The sequence below is a fragment of the Sceloporus undulatus genome, chromosome 10 (assembly GCF_019175285.1).
Source record: "Sceloporus undulatus isolate JIND9_A2432 ecotype Alabama chromosome 10, SceUnd_v1.1, whole genome shotgun sequence".
Classification (NCBI taxonomy): domain Eukaryota; kingdom Metazoa; phylum Chordata; class Lepidosauria; order Squamata; family Phrynosomatidae; genus Sceloporus; species Sceloporus undulatus.
This window is the reverse complement of record NC_056531.1, coordinates 12,149,268-12,171,785: the sequence shown is the minus strand read 5'-3', so window position 1 is coordinate 12,171,785 and position 22,518 is coordinate 12,149,268. Positions and strand designations below refer to the sequence as shown.

The window sequence follows — 22,518 nt, the reverse complement described above, 5'->3', positions numbered from 1 at the left end:
TCAGCCGCACGCATGACTGCAGTGGCAGCTCCAAAGAAGCCCCCCACTAAGAGCATGGTTCTCCCACATATGTACGCTGTTTGTTGGTACAAAGTTTCCCTTCCAACAGAAAGCTGCAATCCCCAAACATGCAAATAAAACAGACAATTCAGTAAGTCTGAAGAGATTATTCCCTTGTTGCTTTGGTTGCTCCAAAAGTCACAGCCTCCCGCTGTCAACTCAATATTACTTTATGACCAAGTCTTAAAGTTCTACCAAAAAGAGGGCAAATATCTGCTGCAAAGAACTCAGTAAATCCAAGCCTCTTTCTGAACAAACTGCCTGAAGATGAAAACATGTTCTAAAGAGTTTAAGTGTTGTGATTAAATTTTAAATGTTAAACTCCTAAACGCAGCATTGCATCATTAGTTAAGGAAAACAAGCCACAACTAGGCTTTGCTATGAGCTCATCATGCAAGTTCTCTCCAGTGTTCTTATTTACAAGAGTACAGGCAGTAAAAACCTGTTAAATTCTGCATGCAGCAAGGTTATATAACATGGCCAATGCATGCTCTAGAAGCAGATTAGTATTATCACCACCATTTAAAAAGTGTCCTCAAGTTGTTAAATGATCACAACCTGACACTTACACCAGTTCATGATCGTAACAGTAACACACACTCAGACATGTATGTAACTTGGTGACAAGACTTTGGAAATGCCACACGGTGTTTCATGTTCGGACGCAAACCTCTTTCAAAGAAAAGCAGCTTAACAAGAGAGGTAATGAGTTGAAACGCCAGTACTTTCACCTAGACATTGCAATGTTCTCCACAGCTAGCCACACCTTCAGGGGAGAATTTAAGACACACATTCTCAGCTTTCTCTAGACTGCCAAATGGCATGACCAAAAAATGACACAGATCCAGGTCCATCAGTCAATGAAGACTCCACTGCAACACAAAGCTGCATGCTTACCACTGGGCCTTTCACCCAAGCAGGTTCTGCAGACAGTGACAGGTTGACAACGCAGATCTTTTTCTCCTAGCTATCTACAAAATTAGTTTTGGGTTTTTTGCTTGCACTGTCACATGCAGACAAGATCTGGGGAGGGGGACACACACAACTCACCTAAATATTTTGAACAAAGCACTATCCTTCCCTCTCATCCCAACACATTCAGTACAGACACATTTCCTTCACCAGCAACTGCACTGGAGGTAAATATACCTGTTCTGAAACTCCCAAAACTGAGACCACTGTTCTTCAGGGCTAACTAGAAACAGCCGTGCAAGTCGGAGAAGCGTATTATGTTCCTCTACTAAATGCTATTCCATCTCAGTTGAAAGGCTCTTCTCCCCTCTTGCATACTTGCCTCCAAGACATGACTCACTTCCCAATACTCTTGTGTGCATTATTTCATCTAAAACAACAGTCTTGTGGCTCCTTAAAAACTAGCACATTTCACTGGGATTAAGATTCCATGCACAGCAGCCCACTCCATCAGATGAATTTATTTAAGTCCAACAGACTTAAGACAGCTACCCCACCACCAGAGAAATCATTTCATTTCAACTGACACGTCTCTTCTGAAGCCACATTTCTTCAGTTCACAAGCCATTGAAGCTCTACACATACAATTTCTTCCCCAATCACATATTACTTCAATGCCCACCCCTTTTCTTTAACTTTAAGCCTATTTATCATTCTCGCCTCACCTGTTTGGAGATACCCCAGGGTATCAAGTTTTCTTCAGCCCCAGTTTTGAAGCTCCGCACCCCTGAACCTCTTGGTCAAGCATCAGATTCCCCCCCCCCCTCTTCTGAAACCCTTCCAACCACAGCACACCCCCATTCCTTTTCCCTACTAGCTGAACCCCTTCTCTGTCTTTAAACAGAGGCGGGATGGCCATCTGTCGAGGATGAATTGTCTGAGTTCCTGCATGGCAAAAGGGGGTTGGACTGGATGGCCCTTGGGGGTATCTTCCAACTCTATGATTCTCAAAGCTTTCATCTGCCTCCTCTGAGACTTTTACCAGCCATTTCCACAAAGACCATAAAGGCCTCCATTGAGGGCAACCCCCAGCTGTCTCTACAAAAACCTACACCAGCCAGATGTCGCTCGCCCAGCAACTCAATCATCCCCAGTCGGCAGAACCAATGGCGAGGAGGGATTATGGCCATTGCAGCCCCACATGGGCTACAAGTTGCCCACCCTTTCCGACAGACGTTTCCCTTAATCCTGCCTCACATTTAAAATACACCAGAGTTCGGAGGGGGGGGGTGGACAACAGGAGCTGCCCAGTTGAGGGGAAGGGGGCAGACAGCCTCCTTTTCTTCAGTAAAGACGTACCTTCAATATCAGCCCCACACTACCATTGCAGTCCTTCCGTAGGCACTTCAGGACCCACAAGACTCCCTGCAAGGAACACCACAAACCAAGCAACCCACCCTCCGGCACCAACTACAGTGCCAGCAATGCAAACACAAAAAACCTCAGACTCCCTTGGGTTCCAACACACTGGACAACACCCCACAGCTCCTAGGGCATCACCTAGGGCCCCCCAGTTCCCACAACTGAGGAGACCCTCCCCTGCAATTCTGTCCTTGCCAGATCGATCCAAACCTCTCTCAAGATCCGAAAGTGGCAGGCCGCAATGCCCAGCAATGCCTATCTAATCTCTGGGCTGCTCAGGGAAAGACCTAGCAGGCTGAAGCAGAGAGGAAAGCAGGCAAGGAGGAAGGTCACATCTTTGACTGCCCCCCCCCCCATAACAAAGGCAACCTCAGCACCCATTTTACCCCAACAGCCCAGAATTTGAGAAGAGGAAGGAGAGAGAATAAATTAGAGCCCCCCAAGATCACCAACCTGGAAACCAAAGATCCCCCCCCCCCCAAAATAAATACTTACCTTACCCTTCCAGGACTTTCCACCCCTCCCCAGCCCCTGAGGGACCCCCAATATTACCAACCCATGTTGGGGGGGTGTTTCAAATCCTTTGCAGCTGTCCCCCCACCTCCCCAAGAGAAAGACAGGCCCTTCCAACCCCCAGGGTGCCCCACCAGCCCCTTTTCCCCCACAAAAGGGCCTCCTTTGCCTTTGAGCCCCCCTCCAACTATGCCTCCCACCCTCAGGAGTATTTACAGGACCTAGAACCCACATACAGACCCCAGATATTAAGATGGGGGGGCTTTAAGTGCTGCTCAATGCCCCCCTGCACCATCAGAAGAGCTTCCCCAGGGTATTTACAGCACCCAGGTGCCCCCTATACCCCAAAACTGAAGGTTGGGGGTGAATGAGCTTCTCAATGCCCCCCTCAATCCACCCTCAGCAGACCTTCCCCTGACTATTTGCAAGACCTAACCTCCCCCCCTCACACACACAAACCCCAAAACCTAAGGCTGGGGGTGAAAGAGATCCCCTATGACCTCCCCCCACCCTCAGGAGACCTTCCCCTGAGTGTCTGCAAAACCCAGGATCCCCCCCAGCCCCAAAACATAAGGTTGGGGGGGGTGAAGGGGCTTCCCCCTGGGACCCCCCCCCCGGTGGGAGTAGTTGCAAGACCCAGGACCCCCTGAACCCCAAAGCCTAAGGGGGAGGGGCTGAAGACGATTCCCCATGACCCTCCCCAGCCGAAAACTGAAGGTTGGGGGGCTGAAAGAGACCCCCCATGCCCCCCCAGCCTCAGGAGACCTTCCCAGAGTACCTGCAAGCCCTATAACCCCCCATACACCCCAAATCCTAAGGTTGAGGGGCTGAAGGAGGGTCTCCATGAGACCCCCCCTCAGGTGGGAGTAGTTGCAAGACCCAGGACCCCCCTAAAGCCTAAGGCGGGGGGATCTAAAGGCGATTCCCCGTGAGACCCCCCCTTGGCCCCTCCTGGGCCCCCGTACCTGGCCGCAGCGGCTCGGTGATGCTGAGCACCAGCAGGAAAAGGAGGAGGAAAGTGCCGCTGTCTGCCTTGGGCACCATTTATCCTCCGTTCATCCTCCCCCAGCGCAGCAACATAAACCCCCCCGAAGGAGGAGGAAGGGAAGAAGGGGACGGGTCTCCGCCGGTGTTATCGTCGTCGTCTCCGGGGCCTTCTTCCCCTTCAGCCCGCCTCTCCGTCTCCTCGCAGCCTCCGGAGGGTCGTCGTCGTTCCGTCCGCCAAACCTCCCCTTCCCCCGCCTGCTTGGCTTCTGCCCGGAGAAAATGGCGGACGCATTCTAACCCCCCTCAGCCCAGGCGTCGCTTTGGCTCCTCCCCCTTCGCTCTGCCGGGGACGGCCAATAGGAAAGCGCGGGGCGGAGCTTCGCCGGCCGGCAAGCTGCATAAGGCGCCGGGCCAATGAGGGGCGGGGCCGGGGCGTGACGTACCCGGGAGGGCGGGGCCGCTGCGTCCGCACTGGAGCGCTAACCCGGTTCGAGGCCGCTTTAACTGCTCTGGCTCTTTTCTTTGATAGTTTTGCATGGGAATTTTTAATTGAACGTTGAAAACCTGCAAAACTGGGAGTGGGGGAATCAGTCTATAGAGAGGCCTTGGAGCCTTTGGGTCTCAGATGAACTTGGACCAAAGGCTCCTGAGGAAGGGGACTGATGCCTAGGGAAGCTCCTGAAGCCAACTGCTTTATTATTATTATTATTATTATTATTATTACTATTACTATTACTATTATCACTCAGACATCACCACAGTAATCATTCCCTGCTACTCTAACTCTACTCTCTTCTAACTAACAGTAGTTACTAAGTGATCTTCCATTGGAACGCAACTTGCATTCCATCATTCGTCTTCAACCTTCGTCACCCTTTCCTTCCATTCCCCTATACCACCACCTTCTTATTTCCTTATTTATTACGATTAAATATGATTATTATGATTATTACTCTTATTCTTTCCTTCGCTCTTTCTTCGCCAGACCTCTTTTCCCCTTTCGGCCTTAACTGCCCCGAAAATCCCACAAAAAGCTCCTCGTCGGTTGTGTTTTTTCAGGCAAAGCTGGCAAACAAGAGGAGTCCAGAAAGAACTCATATAGACATCTTTATTATCGTACAATGTATGTAAAATCAAACAAAGGTAAGAATCTTTGTTTTCAAATGACTATATGGCAATAAAAAATAAAGTGTATATATATATACACACACACACATTTTTAAAATTTGGAGACACACCAGTTTCAGGCAGCATTGCCGAGTTATGGATATCAGATTGCCCTCTTTGGCTGATTCACGAAAGCAGATTCATGCCTGAATTGTTGCTGTAAATCAGAGGACAGTTGCTGGTTTTATGTGGAGAAGTCCAAGATGCCTGGAATTGAACCTGGGACCTGCTGTCTGCCACGAAGCTACTATAAACCTTGCCCTGAGAGCCAGCTTTAGTCGAACTCAGTACAGTATGTGAAGTCAAAGGCTTTCATGGCCAGCCTCCGTAGTTTTTTCTGGGTTTTTTCAGGCTCTGTGGCCATGTTCTAGAAGAGTTTATTCCTGACATTTCGCCAGCATCTGTGGCTGGCATCTTCAGAGAATGCTGGCATGGAGGGGGATATGTGTATGTAGGTATATATGTGTGTGTGTGGACATACACACATCCCTCTCTCTTCCATGCCAGCATTTTGTACATACACACACACACACACCACTCTCATCCATGTCAGCATTCTCTGAAGATGCCAGCCACAGATGCAGGCAAAACGTCAGGCATCAGTTCTTCCAGAACGTGGCCACACAGCCCCAAAAACCCACAAAAATCATGACAGTATATTTGTCCACTGACCTCCGTATTCTCTACCCCAGAGTCTCCCAACCCAGCATTCTCCAAGCGTCTTGGACTACGACTTCCATCATCTGCATGCTGAGGGTCAGATTGCCTGCCTACTGCTGGCTCCTAGACTTTGAAAAAGTTTGATTTCGATTTTAAATACATTTGCAGACAACAGAAAACAGTTAATAGTCAGCCCTCCACATTTGCGGCTTTGAGCGTTTGCAGTTTAGATTAATATGTTCTCTCTAGGAATCTCTAGGTCCTCCAGCGCAAGTCTGCCAGAAGTTGCATCGAGTTACTATGGAGGACCCAGATGTTCTTAGGGGAAACCCTTCTCTAGGCATTTGTAGGTCCTCCAGTGCGATTCTATGGCCAACCTCCAGTGGATATTGACCACAGAGTTGCACTACAGACTCCTAAATTGGTGTTATCTCAGGTAAAAAGAATACTGTACTGCTTTTTTGTTTCCGGCTTTTCCACATTCACAGGGTTCTGGAGCCCCTAACTAATGTGGAGGGTCCATTGTACGTTTTGACATCAAATATGATCCTTTAAAAAAAAAGTCCAGCTCTTTTTCTTCCAGGGCAAATGTGTCGGGAGGTTGTTGGAACTTGTCAATGTTTCCAAAGAGCCACATTAAAAACTTGTGCAACAACCCACCTTGCAACATTTCTCGGATGAAAAGAGAGAGACACGTATCTGACACCTCTCCTGACATTCCAGAGATCAGGGCTACTGCCCCATCTGCCTCTTGCATGTGGCTTGAAAGTTTGCCCACGTCTCTTCTGTTTTGCGTTCATTTCTATACATCTTGTGTCCCAGTGTAGGGTCAAAAGCATGGCACTCAACAACGGGGGAGTATTTCCATTCCATTCCTGCATTAGAAGAAATTGTCCAAAATTAGCAAACATCCTCCCATTTGGAACAGAAAGGACTTGAGAGTTTAAAACATCAGTTGCAGAAGAAACCGAAATGGAAGGGGCCTTTCACACAATTGCAGCACTATGGCAACATGCTGTGGAATCCTGGGATTTGCAGTTGAGGGAGGGGCACTGAGAATTCTCAACCCAATAACTCTAGTGCGTCGCCAAGCTACAAATCCCAGGATCCCAAAGGATGCAGGAGTAGCAGTCAAAAGTAGAATCACAGCACTAGCGGTGGCAGTTACAAGTGGGATCATAACCCCTTCCATACAAAACCAACCTGACTTTGCTACAATGGCTGTGCGAGGGCCGCAGGCTGGTTTACGGGACAAAGGGGATAGTTTGGTGTCTATGTCCCATCCTAGCCCCCACAACCTGCTGCCTAAGGTGACTGTCGTGGTAGAGCCAGACCTGCGTTTCTTCACCATCTGCTGCCACCGCTGCTTCCCTACATTGCAAAGCAATCAAAACATATGCCTGAGAAGGGAAAAGGAAGAGAAATGACATTGTCCAAGACCACCTCTCTACATCACAGGTCAAGTCTAAGGCTAAGTATGATGTACTCAAAGCTTCTGTCCTCCAGCTGATGGTGGAATTGATTTGAAGATGACACTCAGCAGGCTTTGCGAAAGTGACTTTTTGGACTGCAGCTCCGGCCATGATTTATTCTGGGAGCTGCAGTCCAAAACATCACATTCCCAAGCTTTGGGATTGTCTGCTGTGATAAGGTTTCCTTTCATTCAAGACCCTGACTGACCTGTCCAAGCACCTGACAGTGTTCTCTTATGATCTCATCCCATGACATCAGGGATTCAAAACACTGCTGGGAGACCTGACACCAAGTCGGCCTCAAAAAGTCCCTGAGATAACCACCATCACACAACCCCAAGGAACGCCTCACTAAAATTGCACTCTGATGTAATGTTGGCATCTCCAGCCCTTGTGTCATGGATGATGCAGTTGTGCTTAGGAAGAAAGGTTATATCCTGGGGGGTAGCTTGGGGGAGAGTTCCTTTGCAAAAGTCAAATCGGCCTATTCAGAGCGTCTCAAATTCAACGTGGCCGTGAAAATCACCGACAGGAGGAAAGTGCCGATCGAGTTCTTGGAAAAATTCCTGCCCCGGGAGCTGGAAATCTTATCCACTGTCAACCATTGCTCCATCATCAAGATCTACGAGATCTTTGAGACCTCTGGGAAAGTCTACATTGTGATGGAACTTTGCGTCCAGGGCGACTTGCTGGAGTTTATCAAGAGCAACCGAGGACTCCCCGAGGAAGTTGCGCGCCGGATGTTTCGCCAGCTGTGTTGTGCCGTCAAGTACTGCCATGACTTGGATGTGGCGCACCGGGACCTCAAGTGCGACAACGTTCTCCTCGACAAAGACATGAATGTCAAATTGTCCGATTTTGGGTTCTCCAAGCGCTGCTTCCGAGATGGGTGTGGCAGGATCATCCCCAGCCAGACTTTTTGCGGCTCCGCTGCGTACGCTGCTCCGGAGGTGATCCAAGGCATCCCATACCACCCCAAAGTTTATGACATGTGGAGCCTGGGCGTCATTCTCTATGTCATGGTCTCCGGGTTCTTGCCGTACGATGACTCCAACGTCAAGCGCATGCTCCGACTCCAACGGGAACACCGAGTGCTCTTCCCAGATTCCTTGAGCATTGAATGCAAAGATCTTATTTTTCGCATGCTCCAGCCTGACGTTGCCCACCGGCTCCATATTGAAGAGGTCTTGAACCACCCTTGGGTGCAGGGAAAGCGTCTCCACTGACAGAGACTGTTAAAATAACCAAGCGGTAAAGAGTAAACATGAAATGTTATCAGGAGTACCTATTGCTTTGTAGAGAGCAGTAAATATGAATTTCTTCTCCTTGAGCTAGACTTCACTCTTCTGTATGAGATCCATACTTACTGATTGACTTACAGATCAAGGTAGTTTGCCATTTCAAACAAGAGAACTGGGTGGCCCGTATGCAGCCAGCCAAGGCCCTTGGGCTTAAGCCTTGGACATCCGCCATCATGGGGGGAAATTGGCCACAAAATGGAAATTCCATTGCCAGAAACCTTCAGGGGGTGATTCTCCATATTAAGGATATTTTGAATGAGAGTGGGCCTTTTTGCACCTGAAATAGCCTATTTTCTGAACTGGAAGGGACTGTCTGGACACTTCTAGTTTGGAAAACATGGGCAAGTACATCTCGTGCAGGCCAAGAAAGTTTGCAAATGGCTTCAAGACAGCCTCCAAGCCCCCTGGAGACATCCACCCTTATTCTGAGTCTAGGGCTGCTGCCAAACTGTAGAATTCATGCGGTCTGACACCAGTTTAACTACCATGGCTCTATGCTATGGAGTCCTAGGATCTGTAGTTTGTTGTGGCCTCGGAAGCTCTCTGACAGAGAAGGCTAAGCGTCTGACAAAACGACAAATCCCAGAATGTCATAGCAACAAACTACCATGCCCAGAATTCCACTGCCTTAAGCCATGGTAGTTAAAGTGGTGTCAAACTGGATTTTTTCTGCAGTGCGGATGCAGCCTGGGTCTCTCTAGACAAGAAACTCCAGGCTCCATCCTGAAACCAATGGAGTCTTGTGCCATCTAGGGGCCATGCCCTGTAATGACACTGTCAACCCACAGTTGCTGATTCCCTGGCTAGAGAGGCAAGCTGGTTTTCAGTGGGAAAAATAGCTTTCTTCTTCTGTTTGAGAATCGAACATTCAAAAGCCTTCATGGCTGGGACACTTGGTGTGGGGGTTTAGTTCATGTAATTTTGTAGTCAACATATAGCCTGCTTTTATAGCAAAAATGCTTATATGGTGAATGTATGTACATCCAAACTGACTGCCATCCCATTGTCCTTTGGGTAGGCATGTCTTTCTTTCCTTGGCACGAGGAACAGAAGACGGTCTTCTGTGGGGGGGGGGGGGGGGTTGGGCTATGTGGCCATGTTCTGGAAGAATTTATGTCTAACGTTTTGCCTGTATCTGTGCCTGGCATCTTCAGAGAATGCTGCTGGCATGGAGGTGAGTGGGGTATATACACTTGTGTGACCCTTGGTTGGGAGGAAATGATTTATATGTTAATTTGTGTGTTGGTCTGTTGCTGAATGGCAAAGGTGGTCACACAAGTATATATACCCCACCCACTTCCGTGCCACCACCCTCTGAAGATGCCAGCCACAGGTGCAGGTGAAATGTCAGGAATAAATTCTTCCAGAACATGGCCACACAGCCCGGAAAACTATGGATGCTGGCTGTGAAAGCCTTCAAGAGCCATCCTGTAGCTATAATGCCACACCATCTCGCTGCCAGTTCTCCCTAAGAAAAGTTTTTCCTGCTGTTGGTAGAATAGTCAAGATTGAACACTGGAGTGGGCTCCTGTACCTGTGATGGTGGCAAGTGCCTTCAAGTCATTTCTGGTTTATGGCAACCCTAAAGCGAACCCTTTATGGGGTTTTCTTGGCAAGATTTCTTCATGGGAGGTTGCCATTGCCTTCCTTTGAGGCTGAGAGGGTGTGACTAGCTCAAGGTCACTCAGTGGGTATCCATGGCCAAGCAGAGATTCAAAGCCTGGTCTCTCAGAGTCCTGGCCCAAGACGCAAACCATGACACCAGCTCAAAAGGGGTCAAAGAGAGAATTGCCACAGGTATTGAATGTCTCACAACCAGGTAGCAAGCAACGCCTGCTGAAATCTCAGCTTCTACCCAACCCTGAAAGGGACAGACGCCTTCTCCAGTGTTCGCTCTGGCAACCCTAGATATTGGTGAGAATGCAGGTGACAGCTCAGGAAGGGATTTTTCCATTGCATCAGAAAAGCAGAATGTGGTGTTTGCATGTCCTCTTGCTCCTCGCAGCACTGCACTGGCTAATACTATATTAGTCCAAGGTTCTTCTGAAATCTCTTCCCGAAGCTTAAATGAAGAAGAAATGTCATCCGAGATGCAGCAACCTTCATCTTGGGCAGGGTGTTCTTTGTTTTTTTTGCAAAGCCATGGTCTCCCAGGAGCCTTCAAAAGCCCTCCACTGTTGAAACGGTTACTTTCATGAAGAGGAATGGCCTCCCAAACTCCTTGTTTCATTAAAGCCTTGATGTTTCACCCGGATGCAACACAGCGTGAGTCATCAGAGAGGCACCGCATGCGCTTCGTATGCAGTGCACATTCCTCTGAGCAGGTTCTCCTTGGCTCAAGGGTACCTTAAGTTTGGGAAGAAGTGGAGCATGGGGAGCACTCTCATTTGTGGCTTTGTATGCATCATTGGCTTGCACGTCTTAAACTGAGGGTGCTTGGCCCTCAATATAAAGATCCCAGGGCCATGTACAATAAAAAGTTACATTGCCCTTACCTGGGAGATGTTCTTTTTCAGCAGCGGATGGGGAAACTTCCTATGGTGGAGTTGTTCCTCCCCATTTGCTCTGAGAAGCAGGACAAAATTTGCAGTATCTGACACCAGAGGGAGCAACCCAGAAACCATTCAGTCCATGATACAGGTGAAGACAAAATACTACAAGTGTGCAAGAGAAGAATCAGGCAAAGGAGAATGAAAAGGGAGAAATCCTACAAGAAACCTCTATGCATCTTCAGCGCCAAGAAGGCAACTTGATCCCACCTTCTGGGTGGGAAAGTTTCCCCATCCGTTGCTGAAAATCCACATATCACAGGTAAGGCCGATGTTCTTTTTCCAGTGGCAGGGAAGCCTCCTGCGATGGGTCATACTAAAGCTCCCAAAGTAAGTGCCTGTAAGTAGAGACCACACAGAACGTGTCTACCGAAAGAAATCTCTGCAGAGGCAAAGGCCTCCAAATGTCTTGTTGTGTGCCTTCAAGTTATTTCCAACTTATGGTGACCATAAGGCAAACGTATCATCGGGTTTTCTCGGCAAGATTTGTTCAGAAGGGGGGGGGGATTGCCATTGCCTTCCCCTAAGGCTGAGAGCGTGTGACTTGCCAGGGTCACCAAGTTTTTACGGCAGAGGCGGGATTCGAACCCTGGTCTCCAGAGTCACAGTCCAGTGCTCAAACCACCGTGCTGGCTCTCCCATCCAAATGGTATTGGTGAAGAAACATGGACAGAGGGGACCAAGTAGCAACTCTACACATTTCTAAGAGGGGAGCATTAGTGGCCAAAGCAGCAGACACAGAATGAGCAACAACCACACTAGGCAAGGAAGTCCCTACAACTGAGGAACAGGTCCTTTTTGTTTAATACTTTTTGCAGATGCATGGCATTTGAGACTGGGAAAAGATATGAAGACTGAAAATTGACTGGTACTAACCTGCTTATACAGTTCTTATAGCTAATGGCAGAGGAGAGATGAGCCATATTTGTGCACTTAGATTTTCTTTGAACCCTGGTCTCCAGAGTCATCATCCAACACTCAGACCACTGTGCCATGCTGGCCGACAGCCCTGGTTAAGCCCAAACTGAACCCATTTCCCCACAGGTACTAAGGCTGCATCCGCTCTGCAGAAATAACCCAGTTTGACACTGTTTGAACTGACCTGGCTCCGTGCTGTGGATTACTGGGAATTGTAGTTTTGACACTCTCCATCAGAGCGCTCTGGTGCCACAACAAACTACAGTTCCCAGGATTCCATAACACTGAGTCATGGCGGTTAAAGTGGTGTCAAACTGGATTATTTCTGCAGTGCAGATGCTTTAAAATGCTTTTAAGCCAAGTGTGGAGCATCTTTGGCTCCTAATGCTTAGGACCATATTCCCACAGTCCCGTCCTTAGCTATACTGATGTGGGACACGTCTGGCAGTTGTTTGCCCAAATATCTGGAGGACCAATGGTCCCTGCCCCTGTTTCAAGCTTTCAGAATTTGTATTTCCTTGAACCAAAATCCATGATATCCCTTATAATTTGGGAGATGGAGGAATGAATGGTCTTTGCTCTCCTTCATTACCTATGTGTTTGGGTATGTGCCTTCAAGTCACCTGTCAACTTATGGAGACCCCATGAATTTCAGAGGCAAGGAATACTTAGGGTGGTTTGGCCAGATCCTTCCTCTGAAATAAACATATATGGTAGTCATAGTCTAGCACAACCTTTTGAAAGGTTCCTCAAGACTAAAACATCCCTACTTTTCAATGATGGACAAGAATGTTATCACTGTCCATGGCGTCTCTAGGAATTAGTTTAGACATATGTCCTATAGTGCGTATTTAATCATCTCCAGCAACCGCACTACTTTGTGACATCACAAAAGAATGTCGAGTGTTCTGCAGCTCTCCAGTCTAGAAGAAGCCATACCATTTCAGAGGACCATCTTAGAATGTGCGTGAATGAGACTGGAGTCCAGAAGATAAGGCTAGGATAGGTGATGCTCAGTCATCTTGAATGAATCAGTTAAAGGCTGCCTTGGCTACTATGGATGATGCGGAGGTCCTGAAAAAGCGGGGCTATGTAATGGGAATCAATCTCGGAGAAGGATCCTACGCAAAAGTGAAATCAGCCTACTCAGATCGGCTGAAATGCAATGTGGCGGTCAAGATCATCGATAAGAAGAAAGCCCCACGGGATTTCTTGGAGAGGTTTCTTCCCCGAGAGATTGAGATGCTGGCCAGAGTGAAACACCAAGCCATCATCAAAACCTATGAGATCTTTGAGACCTCGGACGGGAAAGTCTTCATTGTGACCGAACTCGGCGTACAAGGCGACTTGCTGGAGTTCATCAAGAGGAGAGGAGCTCTCCCTGAAGATGTCGCTCGGAAGATGTTCCGCCAGTTAGCCAGCGCTATCAAATACTGCCACGAGTTGGACATTGTCCACCGAGACTTGAAGTGCGAGAACCTCCTGCTGGACAAAGAGTACAACATCAAACTGACGGACTTTGGCTTCTCCAGACGCTTGACCCGTGATGAGGACGGCAGGGTCGTCCTCAGCAAAACCTTCTGCGGTTCTGCAGCCTACGCGGCCCCTGAAGTGCTGCAAGGTATTCCTTACCAACCCAAGGTGTATGACATATGGAGCCTGGGCGTTGTCCTCTTCATCATGGTGTGCGGCTCCATGCCTTATGACGACTCAAACATCAAAAAAATGCTCAAGCTTCAGAAGGAGCATCGGGTGCACTTCCCCCGGTCAAAGGTACTGTCCATCGAATGCAAGGATCTCATCTACCGCATGCTCCAACCCGATGTGTCCCGTCGATTGTGCATTGATGAGGTTTTGATGCATGTCTGGATGCAAGACCCCAAGTCTGTTTCGGACACCACGCTGTCGAAGCCAGGGGAGAGTTCCCATCATCAGAATCAGATCAAGGCCTTATATGGCAAAGAATCCGGGCCTGAGCCCTCCGACAACGAACAAGTTATCCAAGAGGAAAGGCATGCTGACCTGGACAAACTCGCCGAGCAGGTGCAAAGGACTTCTCTCTGAAAGAGCCAGAGACCTAGTGACAACCCATAGATGATGGACAGTGGCTATTGGCAGATCATCTGGGAAGATCTCTTTGCTAAAACAAAAAACTTTGGGGGAGAGATTGAAAAAAGGGAAGAAAGTTTTCTCCAACGTCAAGTACTTTTCCATCTCCATCCTGGAAGTTAAGATCCACCCTGCTCCAAATCTCAACATTTCTAAGAGGCCCAACATCGTAGGGAGAGAAACTGGCACTCCCCCTCTTCCACTTATTCATTTTCTCCAAATGAAGAAGAAGAAAAAAAAACCTGTAGATTGATTTTGCTATGACCTGAGGCTTGGTCTCTTCACTTTCAGGTTGGCCTGGTAGTACTGTGAGATCTGTCATATCCCATCCAACCAGCCAGAGACCAAAACTGGAGTACCTGTTGCTTTTCTGCATCGAACGCATACCCTGCAAACTGACCTCTTCCTTTTGACCTGTCTGCAACTTTGGAACACACACTTTTGCCAGGAAAGCATACACCTAAGAACTAGGTATGGACTGGTACCTCCAAACAAAAGCGAAATGCCAGTGAAATGAAGGTTTAAGCAGAGCCAGATCCACTAAAATTATAATTTAAGTGTCACTGTGTGTGTGTGTGTCTGTCTGTCTGTCTCCATTTGCATTTTTTAAAAGTACTCTCTGCTTCATCAGTGGGTAAGCAACTCCCATCATCCTTTACCACTGGCTGTGCAGGCTAGAACAGATGGGAGTTTTAGTCCACCAACAGCAGGTGGAACTCCGCTGGTCCTCCTAGCTGCCGTGTGACACCTCTGTTGGGTGAATGGGTCCATGAGCTGCCACATAACATTTCCCGCAGTGGCCTGGAGCACCCACCATATGTTACATATTAATTGTGAAAATATTTAATTTGTAGACTCCAGGATAGGAAGTGTGGGCAACTGCCAAGGTTTGGAAGACTGCATTGGCCTCAAATGGCATCTGGCATACCGTCCAAGTGTCCGGATTTGGCACAGCCCTCTGTCCTCCCACTTTTCCAACTGCTTTTAAAATGTCCCATTTTCTCTCCTCCTTCCTACTTAGTTTACTATGCACCCTTGTTACACTATGTCTCTTTAAAGCAGAACAACCTACCTCAAGTTGATAAGGGCTAAATTTCTTGACCCTGGTCAACATAGGCTCTCTCCTCTCTAGTACCTGTGCAATCTCAAAAATATTTTTCATCCTCTCTCTCCATATTGAACTGGTAAGCACAGCCCTTCCTTAGCACTGGGCCAAACCAAAACTTCATAGTGGCATATCCTCCAGCTGACTCAATTTGACAGGGCAATCTTGATTAATCCTCAGTCGTCCCACTTTTCCAAATGCTTTTAAAATGTTCCAGTTTCTTTCTCCTCCTCCCGCTTTCCCCTTTCATCCTCAGCATACTCCAGTTGCTGCAAGCTGAGTTCAAAGTACAAAACTAGTTTGCATTCAGTTCATGCAGCAGGAAGGAGAGGAGGCGGCAGAATCTTGCCCTTCCCTGTAGGTTCAGGCAAAAGCAAACGGCAGCAGCCTCTTCCAGCTTGCATTTTCTTCCTCATAAATAACTTTTGCCATCTTGACCACAGTCAGATGTTGCTTCATTTTCATCTATGCCCCCATTTCCATCTGTGAAATGTTGGTGGGTATGTAGTGGCGACACCTACCTCTGCTATACAGAAAACTCCTACAGGCAAACAAAACCCATGAAGGACAAACTTCCAAAGGGTACCAAAAAATCATGTTTCCCATTTTGAAAGCAGCACAGATTGCAAACCCTGTGTGAATTTTCTAATGTTGCATTCTGGGCCCTTTGAGAGGTGACATTCTTCTGTGCATAACTTGTTTCTTTAGCAGAGGACAAGAATGTAATTTCTTGTCTGGGGCGAAAATGAATAGCTGAGCAGCAGACGACATGCTTTGCCTGGAGAAAATCCATCTCCTTGAGACTTCCGCCTAGACCTGGGAACGATTTGTGCTGGTAATCCTGGGCTGCGTCCACACTTCAGAAATAATTCGGTTTGACACCACTTTAATGGCCATAGCTCAATGCTATGGAATTTTGGGAATGGCAGTTTGTTCTGGCACCAGAGTGCAGATGAAGAGAGGGACCGGATTTCCGTACAATGAATATTTCTCTGACAAAGTAATCTTATGCAGCAAATTTAGGTTTTTCAACCCCTGATCATAAAAGGTCTCACACTCGATGACACAATTTTTTTTGGCGGGGGGCAGGGGGGGGGACAGTCACAATTTCAAAGAGGGATCTTCAAACCATTTTCTTGAAAACAGGACAAAATTGCCATTTACATTAAAACGACGGGACGGTCTGGCAATATGAAAAAAAATTGTACTGTCCCATTTAAAATGATACAGTACATATGGTCAGCCTACCAAAAATGCACTATATTGATGGGGTCCAAGGGCTGCAATAGGCCCAAAGACCTCACTATGCCCCTCCTGAAATTATTTTAGGGAGAAGGATAGAGCGTTGGCTTTGCGTGTGGGAGGTGCCAGGATCCACCTGCAGCATCACCACAGAAAACCATCAGAAGTTCTGGAGAGTGCCAAAGATGCTGCCCTGGACAAACCAATGGTCTTCTATGCATAAGGCAGCATCCTTCATCCATGTGCAATAATGATCAAGGTTCAGTCTCCTGACAGTGCTGAGGAGGGCTCCTGGACAAAGCCCTGGAGAACCACTGGCCAGCAGCGTGTGCCATACATTCCCAAGCATGGCTCCCCAGATGCTGCTGATCACTGCTCTGATCATGACAGAGGATGGTGGGAACTGGTGTCTGGCACCATCTGGGGGCTAAAGTTATTGTAAGAAATCCAGACCATTTCCAGGAGGGTCTCTGTAATTCCCCTCCCATGGAGAGTCCAAAGGTAAAGGACCTGTGCCACTCTAAAGCAGTGGTTCCCCAAACTTTACTCCTCCAGGTGTTTTGGACTTCAGCTCCCAGAAGCCCCACTCAGCTTGGTCGGCCGTCAGGAATCCTGGAAGCTGAAGTCCAAAACATCTGGAGGACCAAAGTTTGAGAACCTCTGAAATTTCTAGAAGGGTCCATCTTGACCAGGAACAAGGCTGACCCTGCTTAGCTTCTAAGATCAGACAGAACCTGGTCACTTTTTGGCTATTTAGGCCCTTTTGGGTACTACAGTCAGCCCTCCTTATCCAGGGATTTTTTAATCCATGGATTCAAGCATCCACAGCTTGAAAATATTCCCCAAAAGTATAAATTCCAAATAGCAAACCTTGATTTTGCCATTTTTTATATAAGGGACACCATTTTATATAAGGGACACCACTGTATTTAATGGAACTTGAGCATCCAGGGATTTTGTTATCCACAGGGGCTCCTGGAACCAAACCCCAGCAGATTCAAGGGCCTACTGTACCTCCATTCATATTGGACTATGTGCAGGATCACAGGCGTGTTGACTTGAAAATAAGCTCAGGTTCCGTGTTCGACACACTCTAACTCAGTAGTTAAACCCCAAAGCTTATGGAACTTGTTTACTCTAGAATAAGTCCCACTGAGTTTAGATAAACTGAGTTTATCTTTACTCAGAGGGAAATCATTTAATTTTCAGTTGGGCTCAGGCAAACCAGCCTGATACAGCAGCCTTAGTCAGAAATCATAGAATCTTAGAGTTGGAAGAGACCATTAGGGCCATCCAGTTCAACCCCATTCTGCCATGCAGGAGCTCAAAATCAAAGCATCCCCGACAGATGGCCATCCAGCCTCTGTTTAAAGACCTCCAAAGAAGGAGACTCCACCACCTTCTGAAGAAACATCACGCTGGTAAAGTGTGTTTTCTATCGCCCCCGAGTCACCAAACTGTCACTGTGCTCCTCAAGTGTAGCTGCAATGTAGAAATAAAGGTGTTTTACACCACTTTAACAGCCAGAATCCTGGGATTTACAGTTTGGTGAGGCACCAGAGCTCAGTGGCAGCCTCTCCGACAGGGTAAATATCTCACCAAACTACAAATCCCACGATTCCACAAGACGGAGCCATAACAATTAAAGTGTTGTCAAGCTACTTAGTTCTGCAGTGTGGAGACAGCCCCTTTCTCCTCAAATAAATAAATGGTAGAACATGGTGTAGTGGTTTAGGCATCAGACTACGACTCTGGAGACCAAGGTTCAAGTGCCCATTCAGCCATGGAAACCCCTTGGGTAACCTTGGGCAAGTCCCAGTCTCTCAACCTTAGAGGAAGGCAAAGGGAAACCCTTCTGAACAAACCTTGCCTAGAAAACCCCATGACAGGGTTCAAACAAACCCTCATCGCTCCCAGAAAATACAGCGGTTTCATGAGAAAACTCCTGTCATTGGATGAGGTACGTTCTCCTAACTATAAGTCACCTTCTGCAAAGATGCTGGCAATGCATTGGAGTTACAAGGGATCATACAAAGGCAGCTGGAACTCACACTCACAGCTACAAAGGTGTAACCTAGAGTTATGTATTGGCAACTGATTCGGACGACAAGGAATTATGAATCCGCGCCCAATGAAAACGTCCGCATTCCTTAAATTGGGTGTATTCTAAATATTCCACCTGGACTGTTGACTTTCAACAACAATCCAGAGAGGCTAAATCTGATGTTTGTGCTACTTAATGAAGAAATCCCGACATTCAAATCATTTTGAGATGCATTTATTTATTGCCCATATCAAGAAGAGAGCAAACCCTTTGCATTCAGGATGACCAGTCTGCCTCCTTTTCCAGGACCTGTCCTACATTTCAACTTTCGGTCCAGGAGGAATTCCAAAAGGTCCTCCATTTTGAGCATGGCAAAGTAGCGTCAATTTACATTTCTGTGAGTGTTTGCTTTTCTTTGGGAACGTCCCCCATTTTTTCCTTGACTGTCCTAAATTCATAGCACCGTGAACTCCTTTGTGGCCGAGACATCTGGTCACTCTGATGCACTGAAGAATAAGGTATCCAAACAGAAAGCCTAGTCATGCAAGGCATCTAGGCACTTTTCCTTTGTCCACTGGGGCACTAGAAAGGAAGAGGCGAGACAGGGTTCTTTTTGGAAACTGTGAGATCCGAGCATGGACCAAAAACCGCTCTCCATGGGGTTGAGTTCAAAAGCTGTTTCCCCTGGCTTTTAGTTGCTGACTAGGGCCAGTGAATTTGCTAGCTCCTCTTCTCAAGATAGCTTTGTGACATCACCCATTAAACAATGCTCAGAATTTGACATCATCCAGCTTCCAAGAACTCCACAGTCCCCTGATGACCACCGGCCATGGCATACGCACCAACTAGCTGGATACATCTATCCACCAGGTGGCTAAATGTATCTTAGCGGCTGCCTATAGCATCATGGACGATGCCGCAGTCCTTAAAAAAAGAGGTTATGTCATGGGAGGAAATTTGGGAGAAGGCTCTTACGCCAAAGTGAAATCGGCTTTCTCCGAACGCCTGAAATTTGATGTCGCCGTCAAAATCATAGACCGGAAAAAGGCTCCTTCTGACTTTCTGGAGCGGTTTCTTCCTCGGGAAATCGATATCTTGGCCAAAGTCAATCACCGATCCATCATCAAAACCTACGAAATCTTTGAAACCTCAGATGGCAAGGTGTACATTGTGATGGAGCTTGGTGTCCAAGGGGACCTGCTAGAGTTCATCAAGACCAAAGGAGCCCTGCCTGAAGATATCGCCCGGAAGATGTTCCGTCAGTTATGTGCCGCCATTAAGTACTGTCACGATGCCGACATTGTTCATCGGGACTTGAAATGCGAAAACCTTCTTCTGGACAGAGAGTACCACATCAAGCTTTCTGACTTTGGCTTCTCCAAACGCCTCACTCGGGATGAAGAAGGCAAAGTTATCCACAGCAAAACCTTCTGCGGTTCTGCCGCTTATGCAGCCCCCGAAGTGCTGCAAGGCATTCCCTACGAACCCAAAGTTTACGATATGTGGAGCCTAGGGGTCATTTTGTACATCATGGTCTGCGGTTCCATGCCTTACGACGACTCCAACATTCGGAAGATGCTGCGGCTCCAGAAGGAGCACCGAGTCCATTTCCCCAAGTCCAAAAACCTCACCATTGAATGCAAAGACCTTATTTACCGCATGCTCCAACCTGACGTCGGCCGGCGATTGCGTATTGAGGAAGTGCTAAACCACACGTGGATGCAGCCGCCGAAACCCCGAGTGATATCGATCACTTCAGTTGGGAAAAATGGAGAGAGCTCCCAGACTTCGGGTGAGCAAAAGACGGTGCCAAGAACAGAAGCGGAACTGGACAACAGGGATGATTCCAGACCAGGAACAGCTCCTGTCCTACATGACAGATTGGAAGAAAGAGAGGTGTCGGCTGAAACAGGGGGGGTCGAGGAGAAGCAAGCCCCATTTGAGGTAACGGACCTATAAGGCCGCTGGACCCAAAATCCTCTCTCAATCCAAGCAGGAGGCCATCGGTTGTCCGAATGATCCAATGGACCTGGTGGCATGAGGGGAAAGGTAAGAGTTTCACGGACAAAATGGTCAGAAAAGGAGAGACTGAAATGAGAAGAGGGGAAAAAAGAAAGCAAGCAAAGTGCTTTCTTGATTGCACTTTGGAAAGCCATTCAAATAAATATTTTCTGAATTGATACAGCTTTTGCTCTTACTGTCAACTGCCTACGGTGAAACTCAGAGAACCAGCCGTGCTGGAAAAAGTGCCTTGGAAGTTAGCTTTGGGGCTGTCCACACTGGAAAAATAATCCAGTTTGACGCTGCTTTAACTGCCAGGGCTCCATGCGACGAAATTCAGGGCACTGGAGTTTTGCAAACCATTTCTCCTTCTCTGTCTGGTGCCCAAACAAACTACAGGTCCCAGGATACCCATAGCATGGACCCATGGCAGTTAAAGTAGAGGCATTGTTAAGATGGAATCAACATTATCCGCCAAGCCACTTGAATTAAATTTGCTTTGTTCGGTGTAGGAAGTTTTCCTTTGTAGCAGTTATCAACTGCTATTCCCACATTCTCAAAAGAGGTTGGTACAATGAAAGGGTAAGGAACCTTATGCCCTCCAGATGATGTTAGATTCCAGTTACCATCAGTCCCTGGCCAATGGTCAAGGAGGATGGGAGTTGTCATCAAAATAAGACCAAGCAAGAGGCACAATACTCAAGGTGTTTTCTGAAGGTATGAAAAAAGACTGCTTCTCCCCAATTTTTCCCAAACTCTTTTTCCAATGCTTCTCGAAATAACTGAAACTGCCTATCCCATACTCTATTGCAGTGGTTCTCAAATGGTTTGGTGGGACCCCCAAGAGCATGAGAGTTACTCAAGGGGAACACAAGGCTCTGATCCCTCCTTCCAAACTTTTTAATGTGTTAAATATTGAATTTACTTAAACTGTTCTACGCTATTTCCCTATACAGTTGGCCCTCCATATCCACAGTTGTTGAAAACATTCAGAAAATATACCAGTTCCAAAAAGCAAACCTTGATTTTGCCACTTTATATAAAGGTCACCATTTTACTATCCATGAATGGAACTTGAACATCCAAGGATCTTTGTATCCACAGGGGGACCTGGAACTAAACCCAAATGGAAAGCAAGGACCCACTCTAAAAGGTTAAAACGGGAATATACATGAATGTGCGAATGCAAATACACACATCAGACAAACAAAATATTTTTCTTTCTTTACACCATTGCATGGGGAGGGCGACAACGACATGTAGATGTAAAAGGTCCCATGGGTAAAAAGTTTGAGTGCCGCTGCTGTACTGTTAATCCAAAAAGGCAAAAAAAATGTTTATTTCTGAATAAAGCCTGTCAGGGCATTTCAATAAATTCAAGCACTCTGAGGCCTGTATTTCTCCCTTGGTACTGTTTCCTTTCCAGCACCTTCCTCCTTGGAACATGTATGGTAGTCACACAACAATGCACAACATACGAGAACACAGCCTGTTTCCAATTAATCTCCTTTTCTAAGCGACAGGCTGGCCTCGAGTCCCTTCGGAAAAGATCACGTCACACAGCTTCGTGGACGCTTGCTAACAGTTTTCATTTCTCCAAGCGCGCAGATTGCTTGGATTAGTCTTTTCCTGGCCATGGTTGCATCTAGGAAAGCTGATTTTTCACATGCATTCCCTTCGCAAGGTGCAATCTTGTTCCAACTGAGATTTCCGAGAGGAAATAATAAGCTCTGGGAAAAACAAACTCCAGTAGACATGCAGAACCGGCATGAATTTTTGCAAAAGAAGCCCTGCTCTGCCTACAGCATTGACTGTGAGACAGTTCTATGAAAAGAATAAGCTCATAGATCCCAGCAACCTTCCTCCCTCTGGTCTCCTCCCCATGTCATGAGTTACAACTCCCATCTTTCCCAACCATCTGATGCGGATGATGAGAGTTTTTGCCTGGGGAGAACATCCCAGTGAGAAAGACTGGTTTCAGTAGAACGTGGCACCTTGTCTGTCATGTTGGCCATGAAATATCAATGCATTTAATGGGGAGGAAACCTCAAAATGT

General features: G+C 47.3%; 4 protein-coding genes across 8 annotated transcripts in view; 3 read left to right on the top strand and 1 right to left on the bottom strand.

Moving 5' to 3' along the window:
- Nucleotides 1-4,190, bottom strand: part of DGCR2 (DiGeorge syndrome critical region gene 2) — a 49,728-nt gene extending 45,538 nt beyond the window's left edge. For all 5 annotated transcript variants that reach the window (XM_042441618.1, XM_042441614.1, XM_042441615.1 and 2 more), the window contains exon 1: nucleotides 3,873-4,190. Coding sequence is in view for 4 of the 5 variants with exons in the window: in XM_042441614.1 (XP_042297548.1) it covers nucleotides 3,873-3,951 (79 nt within the window). In the remaining variant the exon portion in view is untranslated. The remainder of the gene's footprint in view (nucleotides 1-3,872) is intronic.
- A 3,401-nt stretch (nucleotides 4,191-7,591) lies between these two features.
- LOC121916589 (testis-specific serine/threonine-protein kinase 2-like) lies at nucleotides 7,592-8,419 on the top strand. The gene has a single exon (XM_042441879.1). The coding sequence runs from the start codon at nucleotides 7,592-7,594 to the stop codon at nucleotides 8,417-8,419; it is 828 nt and encodes a 275-aa protein (XP_042297813.1).
- Nucleotides 8,420-12,922: 4,503 nt separating this feature from the next.
- On the top strand, nucleotides 12,923-14,533 carry LOC121916666 (testis-specific serine/threonine-protein kinase 1-like). Its single transcript, XM_042441995.1, has one exon. It carries the CDS (start codon nucleotides 12,988-12,990, stop codon nucleotides 14,023-14,025), a length of 1,038 nt encoding a protein of 345 aa, XP_042297929.1. The 5' UTR covers nucleotides 12,923-12,987; the 3' UTR covers nucleotides 14,026-14,533.
- Nucleotides 14,534-19,285: 4,752 nt separating this feature from the next.
- On the top strand, nucleotides 19,286-20,561 carry TSSK2 (testis specific serine kinase 2). The gene has a single exon (XM_042441953.1). It carries the CDS (start codon nucleotides 19,368-19,370, stop codon nucleotides 20,418-20,420), a length of 1,053 nt encoding a protein of 350 aa, XP_042297887.1. The 5' UTR covers nucleotides 19,286-19,367; the 3' UTR covers nucleotides 20,421-20,561.
- Nucleotides 20,562-22,518: the final 1,957 nt, after the last annotated feature.